The following is a 15,205-nucleotide window of genomic DNA, read 5'->3' on the forward strand; positions in this document are numbered from 1 at the left end:
GGCATCACACTGAAGCCAATGTGGTCACCCCATCCCAACTCTGCCAGAGGTCTCTGTCACGTAAGTCACCTTGGGCAGAACCCTACATCTTACAGAAAAAGGTAAAGGTATTTAGATTTTGTAAAATGCCTTGAAACTCTCGACTGTCCGCTTACCTCAAACAGATCTTACTCGAGTATGGGGGAAAGAAGCCATAGTGGCCACAGCAGGGAAACATGAGCCTCCTTCATCCTTCCCTTCCTGTCACAGCCTTGTTACAGACTGTCGGCTGGCGTCAGAGGGAAAAGGCTCCTTTATGTTCCATAGCTGAGACATTCCCTAAACATGAGCTCATAGACACAGCGCAGATCAACACCAGATTACAGACATGGCCTAGAGTGGCAGATGAATCAGAAAACACTGGGGCCTAACAATAGAATTTCACTGAATCTTTTCAAAATCTTCTCCTTGGCGTGGATGAAAAAAAATCTCCCTGAAATTCAGTGCCCTCATCCCTCACTTTATCCTTTGTTCTGTAACAAGGCTACATGGAGAAAGAAAACAAACAAAGCCGCTGTTGCATTCTGACTCAGCCTGTCCCTGAGCCTCAGTAAAGCTGCTATGGATGGACAATCCCAGCAGCTGGGCTCTCTTCTTTTCCCTTATCACCCCTGGAAGCGAAGCAGTATTTTCTGAGGAGGAAGAGAAGACCTGGAAGGCAGCCACCGTGACACAGGCGAAGGCATCTCAACTCACCTTCCGGACGCTGGGACAGCATGGCAGTGAGGGATGGAGCACCGTATGGGAAGTAGGTCTTGAGGGAAAACTTCATCTACAAGAGTCAAAATGGAAGTGGCATAAACGCTGGGACTGGGGGGCGGTGAGAACAATAAACCTCTGGCTGCCTCAGCCCCAGAGACCAGACCCACTGTCCTAACACAGCAGAAGGTATCCTCAGTTTATACTCTCTTAAGAGGCCAAACAACATCTTCTGGAACTTAGGGCAGTCACATCATCTTGCTGCCATTTTTACCGAAGTTTCTGCTCACACAAGTCCAGCCACAAACGTTATTTTCTATTTCAGAGAGAGCTGCTAACACTTGTGGGACAGGACTTCACTGTGGCATTGATGACAACCAAAAGCAGCCCTACACTAAGAGCATGAGGCTGTGCATACCAACTGCATCTCCCAAGGGCATGGAGGTTTTGCAATAAAACTAACACAGGTAAAGTCTACAACACACGAGTTACAGGTTCTAAGTATAAAGCTTGAGAATCTTGGGTGAGCATGTGAATCCCCCTGACCAGAACCTCCTCATGACACACAGAATGCTGCTGTCACCCTGGGGAGTAGGTCAACCGCCGAACCCTAGGCTTGCAATCAATATTTTAATTTCAACAGAGATCAAGAATTACACCCCAAATTGCGCACAGACAGACACACCAAGTATGCATGCTTCTGATCTAGTCTTCCCGGTCACAGGACTCATGCACCAGGAGTTGCTTATCTGCCCTCAAAGATGATCTCTTACTCCTAGACATACATGGCAGCAGTCAGTGTCTTAAATCAAAGGTACTGTAACTCCAGTGCAAACCCACAGCACCAAGGCCAGCAGACACTCATGGCAAACTCAGAACAACATTCAAGTCAATGCTGAGAAAAAAACTTTCTCTCATTCTCTGCCCCTACTTGGGCATCCCAGAAATCCAAACAAGGACAAGGTTTGCCAGAGGCCATTTCCTCCCTGGGGACACCAAGAGTATGGTAAGGGAGGACGGCACATGTTTACAGCTGTGCTCACAACCGTGAGTGCCAGCCAGATGCCAAGCTGGGAATCATCAATGCTGTTTCCCCAGGGAAACAGGGATGGCAAGAGTAAGTCACAATGTGTACGGTTGCCTTAGGAAGCAGGAACATCTGCTAAACCCTGAGACCTCCACAGCCTTGGACTGAACACCCTAGCTCTGCCCTCCTAAGTAAAGCTGCAGACAGCAGCAACAGAGAAAGGTGTAGGCAAAGCACCACAAAAACATCCCTGTGTAATAGGAAAATCTGCTGTTTCACACGGTCATTCTAACCAACCAGCAGCCCTCACAGATGCTGTCCAACCTCTCTGCTGAGGGGAACTTGGAGTCCTTTGATCCACTGGTGGTATCTAACTTCTACTACTTCTTCAAGTCCCTCCCTGTCTCCACCTCCTGTCTATCCTGGGGCTCTTGTGGGAACAAGAACAATGACCACTGAGTACGTCCAGCCTGCAGTTTCTATAGTACATCCTAGGTAGACTACACAATGTTTCTTGATGGCCACGGGGCCAGCTGCAGACATAAGAACAAGCACAGAGAGCGAGGAGGCAGGGATGAGGGCTAGTGGGGATTCTCCCTCCAGAGAGATGGCCAATGTGAAGACACAGTCAAGACACAACAGTGGCAAATGGTGACAGGCACAGGGTATGGGGGAGGCAGACAAAATCTTTAGTAATTTTCAGTTAAGTGTTTCATCTCTGCAGGAGCTGGGAGTGCAGCCAGTGTCAAAGCATGCGCCCAGCACGTGTGAGGCTGTGGGTGGTCTCCAGCACCAGAAGGACACAATTTCTTAGAATAAAGATCCTTTCCACCCATTTCCAAATGTCCACCGCAGCCTCCTTTGCTCTGCAGGGACTGAGCAGCTCACAGTGTGATGTACCTGCTTGTGCTCTTTTTCCAGAGCTTCTGCCAAGCACGACATGAAGACCTGAAGAGCGGTGAGCACCTCTGGGGCTCCATCGGTCTCCAGCAGCACAGACCTGGAGAGAGCAAGGTGAGATAGTGACACACTGCCCCCCACATCACAAATCCATGCCACAGCTTGAGCTGCGTCTTAGTTCTCCTGGGTGAAGGCAGGAGGAAGCAGCCTCCCCTCAGGTCTCACTCACACCCCTGCCCATGGGCTGGCTTCTGTTCTCAAGCTCCTTAGTGTTCATGGAGCACAGTGCCAGCAGCGTGTGCTGCTTTTGTCACCAGGACAGGACTAGCTGCCTGGAGAGCAACACCCTCGGTCGGAATCACCAGAGGGCTGAGGAATCAGATGTACGTGGGTTTGGTTTCCATCCATATTTATATAATTAACTTTTTTTTAAGAAAAAAAAATTTCCTCAAACTTTGACTTAAACAAAGACACTAGCCTGACTTCTTACGTCTGTGGCCATTTAAGTTAAAGTTGGTATGTTTTAATGGTAACACAAATGGTGAGGTATTGGTTGTAAAACTTCCCTTCCTAGGTCTGGAGAGATGGCTCAATGTTAAGAGCACTTGCTGCTTTTCCAGAGGAGTTGAACAACTGCCAGCCTCCATATCAGGCAGCTCACAACCCTCTGCGCCTCTGCGGGCACCTGCACCCATCTGCATATACCCACACAGACATGCAAACACCCAAGATAATTACAAATAATAAATCTTTAAAAATTCCTTTCCTGGAGCCTGCTGTCTGCCCTGGAGCCCTTCCTCCATGTCTTCTGTGAGAAACAGGTGGCTGAAGGCAGCCCAGACCCCAGCTGCTCCACCCACATGGGGCCGGATGCTTTAGTCTGTCTTTGGGACTGCACTGCTACAGTCGCCATGATCCTCCAGAGCAGAGCCAACCCGGTGCGGTACATACTCCTACCTGTCCTCAGGACCCAGAACCACCGTGCTGTTGAAATGTGGGCTTGTGCTGCCTTACAGAAGGCTCTGCTCAGAATAGCTGTGTCTTTGGCAAAGCCCAGTCAGCCCTCCTGAGCTGAAGGGCTGTACTGCTTCCTTAACCTGTGTGCACATTTCACTAATTCAATTCCACTCCTCTACCACTGAGTATAAAAAGGTTCAGGAATACCGCCGCGTTCCTACTACTACTGCACACTAACTTCTGAGTTTTCACCACTAACTATCCAAAAAACTCAAGCCTCAAGACAGTCAAAGACTACTGCAAGGGTTTCTAATTGTGTTTGGAAGCTGAGCATTTCCAGACTGACTACTCCCAAAGACATTGTATTTACCTGAACATTTCATCTACAATCCTGAAGATGGCAGGATGGCAGGCTGCTTGAGGCTATAAAAGGAAAAGACCGTGAGACAGTGAAATACAACAGGTGTCCATCAATAGCAACTTTAGATGATCAGGAATACAAGGGGTCTATGGCTGCTCCAGAAAAGGGGCACGGTCCTTTTCTAAGCAAAAAGAACACTGGGTGCATTGAAAAACTCACACATAAAATGCCAGCAGTGGGCAGGGGCTGTGGGCAAGCTTTACTTCTTTTTATATTCCTATTATATCCTCTATTTTCTCTAATAAGCCCATATATGTAGAAAAAAGTAAGTTTCATGAGCAGTTACAAACCACTTTATGACTCAGGCCACGAGACCTGCCTTAGGACCTCCTCAGCTGGCCTAGAGGCACCCCAGCGCTGCCTCCACCCCGAATTGTTAATGAGCACTAAGTAAGAAACATGGGTCTTATGCTGGGCATTCAGTGCAGGACACATTTACCAGTTAACAGAAAGCACAGCTGTGACACACCCAGTGACGGCCAGCTCTCTAGCCCTAGAACAGCCTGTTGGTGGGTTCTTGATGGTTCCAATCCAAAGAAGCTGGCTCCCTCAGTGGGCCTTTCCCAGTGACCACACATTTTTTGGTCAGAACATAACACTTGAGTTTATAAGAGATTTTAAAAATCCCATTTGCATTATAAAACTCACAGTGGCACCCAGATATGCATAGGCCAGGCTCTAATGAAGGGAATTTCTGAGTCATTTTGTGCTTGCTATGACTAGTTTTGAGAAACATTTCTCATCGCCATCTTAGGCCCTATGCGTCACTTTTCTGAACAATTCTGAAGAAAGCTCAGTGTCTATCTCCTTGTTAGTTCTGCCAAGGCAGCTTAACTTCAACATGGAGTATGTGCCACCCAGTGGTCATATGTGAGCATTACAGACTGCCATTCAAAAACATTTATGATTTGCAAGTTAATGCTTTCTGACTTTGAAGTAAAGTAACCACGATTTCTAACCCTTTGTCAATATACATCTTTATCCAAATGAAGTGAACCTCAGATTCTCATGAACATGTCACCTACTTAAGAAATGGATGACAGGTTATTTCTTGACTCTGATCTCAGAAAGTCATTTAATTTGCCTGCTCCTCAGCCTCATTATAAACACTTAACAGTTGTTAGCCCACTGGAGAATCACGTGGGCTGATGGTATGGATTTCTAAATAGTAAAGAAAAAGAAGATACAGGAGGCACCTGAGTGACCACCAAAACCACAGGAGGACACAAGGAAGGGTGTTCTAACCTAGTTTGTCAAAGAGAAAACTGGATGAGCTTTGCTCTGATGCAATGGTTTCCTTCTGAACAGATCAGCTGGGGATCCCACACACCCTTTCTATGTGGTGGACTCTACAGGCAGATGTCTTTCTCTGTAAGGACTCTAGATCTGTGGTTTCTCCCAGCTTCACATGCTACTTTAGATTCTACAACAGGAAGCGACAAGCAGACAGGGCACCTCCTGAAATAGCCAGGACAAGGGGTTCACTGAGAGAACCCCTTTCCCCTCCTTACTGGAGGTCTTCCCAAGACATCATTTCCGTGCTGGTAAGTTACTTCCTAAAGATCAGAGTATTCCCAGGTCCCTGTGGCACACTTAAGCCAATTTCCTCACCAGAGCTAGAGCTCTCATGCATGCTTCTCTGAAAGTCAAATTCTACCTCTTACAGAATCCCTGTGAGGAGGAGGCAGATTTAAATCCTCTGCAGAGTGTTTTACAGGTCATCAGAGGGACATCAAAGGTCACTCTGCATTCCAGGGATCTACAGTTTTGCCCAAAACATGAAATCTGTGCAATATCTTTTCTACCAAAATAAGGGAAAAGAAAGAGAGAAAAGGCAAAGATGCCTCAGGTTCCTTCTGCTCCTCTGTTTTTCTCCATCCTCCCAAATCTTGTTCCTTCTCAAACCCTCTCCTCCATCTGACCTAACAATCTTCACATGGTGATGGCTTCATGCCAAGGAAACCACGTCGTCAAGAGACACCAGGACCACTCTACTCCTTTCCTGCCTCCACGTTTCAGTAAGCACTGGAGGGTGGACAGATGATGGTGGAGACCTGTGGCCCCCTCCCTCTCCGCTGGGAGCCAGAATGTCTCCATCTTTCCTTTAGGTTCCCCCTCCCCAGGACGGCTCATTCCCATCGCTCAGCAGCACTCCGCAAGGAGTCAACATGGACAGCACAGAGCATCAGCGAGACAGAGGCAGGGAGCTCTGCGCCAGGAGCTGTGCGCATGGTCTGGGCTCCCGTGGAGCTCACTAAACTGCTGTTCTCGTCCCAGGGTGTCAAGAGTTGTTATAAGTACCTGACACTCCAGAGAGAACACAGCAAGTTTCTCAGGAAGAAGACACATTTTTTTTTTCTATCAACTGTTTTCAGATTGTGTGTGAGTACTAGAAAGGAAACTCAGGTGATTCACAGAGAAAAGAGAGTGCCTGAGTCTAATGAAGAATCACAGTGAAAGCCACAGTCTTCTTTCACACGGAGCCAGCAGGGAAACAACAGCTCAGGTTCAGTACTTAAGGATGGATTCTTCTTTCTCGGCCCATTTTAATGTTGTTTGATGTCAGAAAATGGTCATTTGAGAAAATGAGCTGAGAAGTTTCCCTTCCAATTTGCACACCAGAGGGGAGCCAGCCCCCCCCCCTACTGACAAGAGAGACATCCCTCTTTGTACACAGACATGAGTTAAAAGGTGGTAACTATAGTTATCAGAGACACAAATATATACAAATTCAAACAAAACAAAAATAAAAGCCTCTTCTAAAGGAATATTCCCCATAGGCTTCAACAATAAAAACTCTTTTGCCGAGTTAAAAAATGATTTAGCTTTGAAAAAAATCTACCTATATAAAAAAACTTCACATTGATCGTGTAATAGGCCACTTTCATATACATACTTTCATTGTGGCATTTTCTTTTCTATTTTTAAAATGTTAAACATAAAACTAAACAACTCTTCACATTTTAGAATCTATTTTGCTTTAAAAGATTCATGTTTCTTGCAACAAATTTGAGCTTTCTTTTTAATCTTTACCAGATGCTGTTTATACTACAAGCAATTTTTTTCAGTACCCCATAATGCAATTATTGTTTAATTAGTGATAAATCTGTCATTCCTGGGCTTAAAACCTTAACAAGTACCAAATGTGCTCTTATGTTGTAAGTTTACGTGAGGTCTCAGTGTCAGGACAGAGAAGCAGGGGTGCACACTGTGGGATGCCCAGCTCCGCACACTGGACAAACTCTTCCAGCCCTGGTCCCTGTGTCCCGCCACTGCTCACCTTGACCTCTCAGTGGGAGGGGCTGTATAATCCACTGTGTTTTTGTGGTCTGTTTGTGGGCCTCTTCCCCTCCACCTTCCAGTAGCTACAACTACAACCCCAGGAGTGAAGATTATCCTGCACCCTGGGCTTTCTTTGGGGACAGTATTGGGGCATCTAGTGCCCTCGTGAGGCTGACACTGGAAAGCGCAGCACAGACAGAAGCTCCACAGCACTTTTCTGGTCCACCAAGGCCAAGTCTTCCTCTCCAGCTTTGGCTTAATTACATGTATCACATTAGAGCGCAGGCAGGAAGTACTTCAAGAACACTCATGGAAAGGCAGGGAGAGAAAAGGCTGGAGCACTAGTAAAAGCTGCTCATGTTGAGGACAGGAGTTACCACTTGTCTTTTAGCAATGGGATTGTGCAGGGGACTTTCTGGGAAGTTTCGCCTTCTAAGGCCATAGTGACTGCCCTCTGAAGAATTCCTACCCGACAGAAGGAACACACTGAGGTGTCTGGAGCTCGCAGAGACAAAGATACTTTTTACTGAGCTACCAATTCTTCTAAGTAAGATAATTAATGAGAATAGTCTCCGACTTACAAAAGCCTTACTCTGCCTCCTGCCTTCCATGCACCCCTTCTTTGGGGCAGCTCTTCTAGGCCCTAAAGTGGTGGCTTCTAGCAGGCTGTCAGCTCACAAGGAGTGCATGGAGGGCATGGGAACCAGCGTGCCCCTGGCTTTGGCACGTAGCACAATGCAGCAGCCAAGCACAGGCCACCCTCCCATCCAGTCGGCCCTTCTCATTCAAACTGGGGACCTAAACAATAGCTTTCTGGGCTCCACACACAGCACTGTAACAGGAAAACAAGACCAGCCTGGGCAAAGAGCAGAGTGCCTAAAGGGCTGCATAATTACAAATGGCTTTCACTACTTCTGACGTCAGTGTTTAAGGTCAGGTCTGAGGCTACGGATTACGGTCTCCTGCTGACTGCTCTGTCAAAGGAAACACAAGACCATCTGTTTTTGAAACTTTTAGTCTGCAAAGTAAATGACAAACTGGGGTTAATACCCTGATCTATCTGGGGCCACCAACTATGGCAGGCAGCCATGATCTTGGGGCAATGAAGGGTAGAGAACCAAAAGTTGGACCTCAAACATAAACAGGTTTGGGAATGCATTAATATTCACAAGTTTCACACACGTGCATGCACACACATCTTGTTTGGAATTAAGGTGACTTGAAACTAGTTTCTTCATTGTCTTACCAGAAACTGCCAGGCCTCTCAAGTCTCCAAAAGACCAAAGGACATTCAGGGAGGTCATTACACTTTGCACAGCCCCTTTTTATTCTTCTTTTCTCTCTCTTTCTTTCTTTCTTTCTTTCTTTCTTTCTTTCTTCCTTTCTTTCCCTTCATTTGGGTAACTATAGAATTTCCAGAAATCGTTCTGGATAGTCCCAGGAGATGGGGATATAATTAACAGTGTTCCACACAGAACACAAGTTATGTAGACCATCACACTTTAATTACTGTCAGAATCCAGCGCTAATGCAATTGGCATCAGGTTTCTTGGGCAGCAAAATGCAGCAGTGGAGCTGGGTCTCACAGATCTGATACTGTGAATGGCCCTGTCAAGGCCTGAAGATGCTGCACTGTGATAAATGAATCAGAAGATGCAATTAGGAAGCGGGCTCTTCAAGTTACCCCTGTAATCACTCAGCCAGGTCACGGGGCTTATTCTACCCTGCTGGGTTCTCTGGCTCTGTGGGTTCAATATGGTGGAGGAGAATACCTAAGCCAATCAGGGGCGTCCAGCTTGTTGTCTGTATTGTAATTATATCCACGAACCACAAGGCATAGAGGGGTCACATCCTGGTAATGCCACAATAAATTAAACCAAATAACACACCCTCAAATCCCCCCTCACCCATAATAAAAGCTCTGAAGCTCCCCACAGATGATCCTGATAAACTCCTTGTCAAGGACGGTTCCGCCCACAGCAGTCGCGGCTTGAGGTTCTCTATACAAAGTCTTTGGGAGGGCACTTTGCTGTGCTCACCTAGGACAGCTTGGGCCCAAGGCTCCAGGTAAAATGGATCCAGACAAGGTTCAGAGAAGAACCTGTAACATCAACAGTCACACAGCCCATGGGGCTGGGAAGCTTTCCACTGAGGGGAGATACAAAGGACAGTTATGAGCAAGCTGCAAGCCAAGAACCCAGGGCCATCAGTTTGCATTGAAACCAATATAGGCCAGAGATAAAGTAAAAAAATCTCAATGTGCACATTTAATTTAAGAATAAAGGCATTTACCAGACAAAGTAATTTACTGCCTTAACTTGGAAGGGACTGTCAGCGGGCTTCCGGAATCAGCTACAAGACCTTTAAGGAAGCTGCACTCTGATTTCTAGCCTTAAGATTCTATGTAACTTTTGAAAATGGTGAGAAGTAGCAATCATGAATGCAAATGTATGTTCACATGCACACATGTGAGAGAGGAAATTCAAGCAACTGCTGCCCTGTAACTGATTCCCTTACAGTCTCCGATGTGAAAAGATACAACTATGCAGGGCAGGCAGGCAGGCAGCCTTCCTCGGTTTAGGCCACGACCAAGGCAGACACATTCTCCCGTTTCCTGGCCACTGAGCTGAGATAGCACTATCCTGCACTGCTATGGAACTCACAGCCTCCATAAGATTCCCCCAGCTCACAAGAGCCACTGAGAACACAGAGAAGGCCACTGAGGTTCCTGTAAGGCGCCACTGCACCCGAAATGCTCTGCTCCTTGGCCACATTGAACATAATGTTAAGTTCTACATTTTTTTTTAGCTTGAGACAGGTTTCTCTGTCTGGCTAACCTGGAACTCACTCTGTAGACCAGGCTGGCCTCCAACTCACAGAGATCCACCTGCCTCTGTCTCCAAGTGCTGGGATTAAAGGCGAGAACCACCACACCTGGCTCAGATTCCACTTTTAATAGGATTCACATGACTGTTGTGCCAGCACAGACTCCTCTCTGTAACCATGCTGGGTGGCTGAGGTCACAGTGTGTGGTGTCCTGGGCCTTCCACTCTAAACCCTGACACTAGGAGTCTGGGATAAAATACCTTCGAGAAGAGGAGACACCGGTGCCTGCAGACTGCACTTGAGACACAAGCCTCCATGACTCTACCCTGCGAGCATGCTCGCTAAACAGGCCAGCCGCCTGGCCGAACAAGCCCTTTAAGTCCACTGAGGACTTCACCAGAATCTAGGCCTAGGCAGCTTCTTCTGTGGACACTGGCTGATTTCTTATCAGCGCTCTGTACACAGTATATCTCTTTCATATTTCAGTGGTCTTGCTACATTGCCCAGGCTGTTTTTAATTACATTTCATTTATTGGGGGTGGTGGAACATGTCATAGCACATGTGGGGAGGTCAAAGGGCAGGGTGTGGTAGTTGGCTCTCTCCTTCCGCCCTGTGGGCACTGAACTCATGTTGTCTGACTTGACAACAAGCACCTTTACCCACAGAGACATTTTGCCCACCCAATCAAACTGATAGAAAATCGGCTCAGTTGACTCCCACTTGTGCCTTTTGAGTAGTTAGAACAAGTCAGTGAACCATTGGGCTCAGTCTGGTTTGCTTTACACACACACAAACACTTCCACACCTCTGTTCATTCTTCCTTTGTGTATCTTACAGGAAAGCAGTTCATTTGAAAGATACTTTTGTCTCAGTCTGTCTTAAATAAGAGGTTCTGCCCTCACTGGGGAAAACATGATTGTTGGGGGGAAACTGTCACTAGATATTATGTATTCTTTTTCCTGGGGACACTGGTTCTTACAGAACCCCACTAACCAAGCTAAAGGCAGACACTGACTGGCCAGGCCCTGACCACTGCCTGGAAGTCGGGCCATTGGTGCCAAGTCCTTAGGGCTCTTGAAGGAAGTGGAGGCTTCGGTATGCAGAAGCTTCACCCAAAAGAAAACGCACACAAATCCAACTGGTTTTGCTGCTTTAAGCATTTTTCTGAGCTCTCGTTCATTTCTCTCTAATACTCAACTTTATCCTCATGGAGAACTGTAGGTTCAGTTTCTAAATTTGTATTAACTGGTTTTTCTTCTCCCTTATCTATAAGAGCCCCTGTTTTAAGAACATGTTTCTCACACTAAAATGAGAAACAGTATTTTTTAAAAGCCTACTTTGCATCTCTGACCTCTTCAGACCCCTGGAAAGTACATTCTATACAAGCTATAGGTAAGGACATGGCCTGTCTGTCTTCTGTAAAATGGGGCAATGTGGTGGAACAGAGCATCAGGAGGTGAATGGAGCGAACACACACACACACACACACACACACACACACACACACACACACACACACCCCATAGGAAAGTCCTAGGGCATTAGATGTCCCTAACTAAATATAAACGGGAAGCATAAAGGCCCCAGCTCTGGTCGCACTTTTTACTTCTGTCACTCTTTAACTGAAGGCAATCCTCTCAGCAATTTGTTTAAGGGTTTTTCTTGTCGCTAAAGTCCAGCACGTACCAGCAATGACTCTTTTATACAGCACTCCATCTCTCTCAGGCAATTTCTCTTGCTGGAGAGCAGCTTTTCAAAAAGATTCAGCACTGCTTTTTCAAGACTGGGGAGATGGCGAAACCAGAGGCTGACCACAGAGGACACGGGCAGAATGATCTTTCTCCTTTGAGCAAGAAGTAAGCAGAAGGTTAAACAGAATAGATTCCTGAAAAGACATCAAAATGAGCAACGTTCAAATGGCAATCACTAATCAAGTGTGTGAGACGTGGTTTTCTTACCATGGTCTTGACAGCTGTTGATATTGATGCATCTACTTGCAAAATACTATGGCAATCTCTCACCTAAAACCTCGGGAACCCTTAGAAGGTGAAGACTGCTTCCCAAAGCATATACAAATACATATCAAAGAAAGGGAAAAAGGAAAAATGAGATGAATGAAATCCCTGTGATGTCCAGGAAATAAGGACGTAAAGTTAAGAGGCAAGCTATGTTTAAAACTGAACTAGATTGAGACCGGAAATAAGTCCATAGTCCTAAGGAAGTTACCTGGCCCTTCATAGCCTCAACTTATCTGTAAAACCAAATTGGCTAGAAGGATCCAATGTAGCAGTGCATATGCAATACACAGACAGCACAGACCACACTGTGAATTCTCAATAAATAAAAATGCAAGTCTTAATGGGAGATGGCCCAGTTGGCACATAGTAAATCTTATGTTACAGCCAAACCATGTCATGTAGCTTTAGCTTAGTATTTTGTCTTTTGTGTGTAGTCTAAGTACATGTGACAATGTGGCATATGTACATGTGTGTATTTCCATGCACGCATGTATGCAGAGGCCAGAGGATGACATCAGATCTCCTCTAGTAGGCAGGGTCTATTCCTGAACATACAGTGCATGGTTGGTTTTGTTTTTCCTTTCTTTTGGATAGACAGGCAGCCAGCGAGCACAGCAAGAGCACTCCCCTGCCTACACACACTGTTGGGGCTACAGGCATGTCAGGGGTACTGCTCAGCATGAGACTGGCACCCGAGTCTCCTCAATCTTGGAGTAAAGATATACCCTAGTCTGTGTGTGACAAGCTCATAATTATAAACAGAAATGCCTCTGACTCTCAAAAGTGTTGTGTTCTAACTTAAACAGTTGCGACATGTCACATAGTCACCTTCTGTGGTCAGCTGGTGTTAATCATCCACGCTGCCAGGAGCTAATTGTACTTACTTATCCACTGTATAGATGCCAATCTCCCCTTCATCTCTCTGGATACCACACTGATATCTACCACTTCAATCTGACTCTAATGCCCACTACCCATGGCTACTGTGGTCATCAGTAAGAGACTCATCCACAAACTATGAGTCTTCTGGTTAAAAACAGCTTCCCACGATCCCTTCTTCAGGTGTGTAACAATTTGGTAGAGCAGGCTCAGAATTTACAACAATGCTCTAACAATCAGCAATTCATTCTAAAAGGAACAACCAGGAATGGTAGGATAGAGGACATGGGGGTGGGCTCAGGGTTTCTATGCCGTCTCCAGGTACACCAGTCTTGCGGTGTCTTTGTGTTCACCTGGATGCTTTTCAAGTCCTGTGGCTGAGCTGATGTATGACCAGCCACTGGTAATTACCCCCAGTTCTAGTGGTCACAAGGCTGGTTGCTCTCTGCTCTTAGCCCTGATCCTGAAGCTCTCCAGGGGCCCAGAAGACTCACCCCTTAGCCTAAACTTACATATAATTGGAAAAGGCTCCCTATTACTCAGGAAATCCCAGAAGTTTTAGATGCCTGGACAGAGACCACACATGTATCTTTTACTCTGTCATAACATAGAAGCCCTGCATCCATCTCTGCTTAAGCACAGGGAAAGAAATCTCTGCATGCCGTCATCAGGCTCCCCAATGTTCCTGAAGCACTGGATTTGGGTTTAGTTCAGAGAACATGACACACTCAATTACTAACGCTCCATGGATTAATGAAAGAATCTCAGCAGCCTTCCCACCTCTGCAAAAGTTTAGGCAGTCTGCAGACCTGGGACAAGACTCCTGGGTATGAATTTTATAAAAAGTTAGGTTCGACATTTAAGTCAAGAAATCAAAAGGTTCCTCTAGGTTATCTAAACCACAAAGGGGAACCAGCATGAATGTTTAGAGGAAACAGCCCATTTCTGGAAAATACATGACTGTATTTGGAAGCCAAGGCAAAAGACGCCCAGTCAATTATAAAACACAGGAATTCCACCGTGTGCTGTGGTAAGCAATTGAGAAGCTGAACATAGGGCAAGGCTGCTTTGGTCAAAGAAAGCTGTGGTTTCTAGCAGGCCACACAGCCCATCTGGGGAACTGTTCAAGCTGGGAGGGGTGCAGGGCGTGGAACAGCAATCTGCACGGCTCACTGAGTCAGCCTCCTTTGTGGACATGTGGCGGATGGGCTCTCCACAGGAAAGGTTCCAGCCAATGTGGCTCTGGGTTGACTCGCTAGTCTGAAGCTGTTGGAACTGGACATGCTGAGGACCACCCAGCATTTCTAGACAGTCTGTCCCTTATGGATTAGCAGACATAACTTTCCAAACCAAATAAACTATATTAGTAGCTGAGCAAGAACACTCTATCGTACGTGAAATGAGACCAAGGGCGGGCAGGCTCTCACCCTGGGCTCTGGGCAGCACGTCTCCCGGTCGGTAATTTCTGAGACTGCTGTTGGGGTTTACAAAAGATGCCAAAGGTGGTCTGCTTTAAGGCTGACATAGAAATGCAGGTGAATTACTATAATCAGAGATGGAGCTTTCCACTGTGCTGTGTTGTATAAAAGGTGCGAGTTGGTGAGAAAACCATAAGAACCTCAAGGACTCAGCTGAACTGCAGGTGGTGATTACTCAATACCAATGAATAACAAAGGTAACGCAGATTTCTCAAAAGTTGAGACATACTGAGTAAATTATGAAAGAAAGATTGAAGAAGACAGAAGAAAATGACTTCAACTTTTCATATTTATTTATATGGGCATGTATTTATGAGGGTGGTGTGTGTGTGTGTGTGTGTGTGTGTGTGTGTGTGTGTGTGTGTGCGCGCGCGCGCGCAGATGCCCACAGAGGCCAGAAGAGGGCATTGTGAGTTGCCAACACGGGGACTTTGAACTCTTGCACTGAACTCGAGTTTTCTGCAAGAGCACTTGTGTGCTCTTAGCCCTGAGCCTTCGCGCGTGCGTGCGTGCGTGTGCGTGTGCGTGTGTGTGTGTGTGTGTGTGTGTGTGTGTATTTTAAGACAGAATCTTGGTAGGTATAGCCCAGACTGGCTTTGATTTGTGGCAATCCTCCTGTCTCAGTTTCCTGAATGCTAGGATTATAAATGTGAGCTACCACATATAGTTCTTGTTTTA

At 46.3% G+C, this 15,205-nt stretch overlaps 1 protein-coding gene and 1 long non-coding RNA gene across 3 annotated transcripts in view; one reads left to right on the forward strand and one right to left on the reverse strand.

Moving 5' to 3' along the window:
- Window positions 1-15,205, reverse strand: part of Fancc (FA complementation group C) — a 76,283-nt gene that overhangs the window by 13,325 nt on the left and 47,753 nt on the right. The window contains exons 7-10 of the mRNA XM_013349195.2: window positions 11,839-11,995; window positions 3,993-4,045; window positions 2,666-2,765; window positions 736-811 (exon numbers count right to left, since the gene is read on the reverse strand). Coding sequence (XP_013204649.1) covers window positions 736-811; window positions 2,666-2,765; window positions 3,993-4,045; window positions 11,839-11,995 — 386 coding nt within the window. The remainder of the gene's footprint in view (window positions 1-735; window positions 812-2,665; window positions 2,766-3,992; window positions 4,046-11,838; window positions 11,996-15,205) is intronic.
- LOC113456819 lies at window positions 708-3,270 on the forward strand. Of its 2 annotated transcripts, none has more exons than XR_003377551.1 (4): window positions 708-787; window positions 1,064-1,205; window positions 2,687-2,779; window positions 3,240-3,270. It is a non-coding gene; the product is annotated as an uncharacterized LOC113456819 (long non-coding RNA). The 2 variants fall into 2 exon arrangements; XR_003377552.1 differs by lacking the exon at window positions 3,240-3,270 and adding an exon at window positions 2,983-3,050.

Source organism: Microtus ochrogaster, chromosome 16 (assembly GCF_000317375.1).
Source record: "Microtus ochrogaster isolate Prairie Vole_2 chromosome 16, MicOch1.0, whole genome shotgun sequence".
Taxonomy (NCBI): Eukaryota; Metazoa; Chordata; class Mammalia; order Rodentia; family Cricetidae; genus Microtus; species Microtus ochrogaster.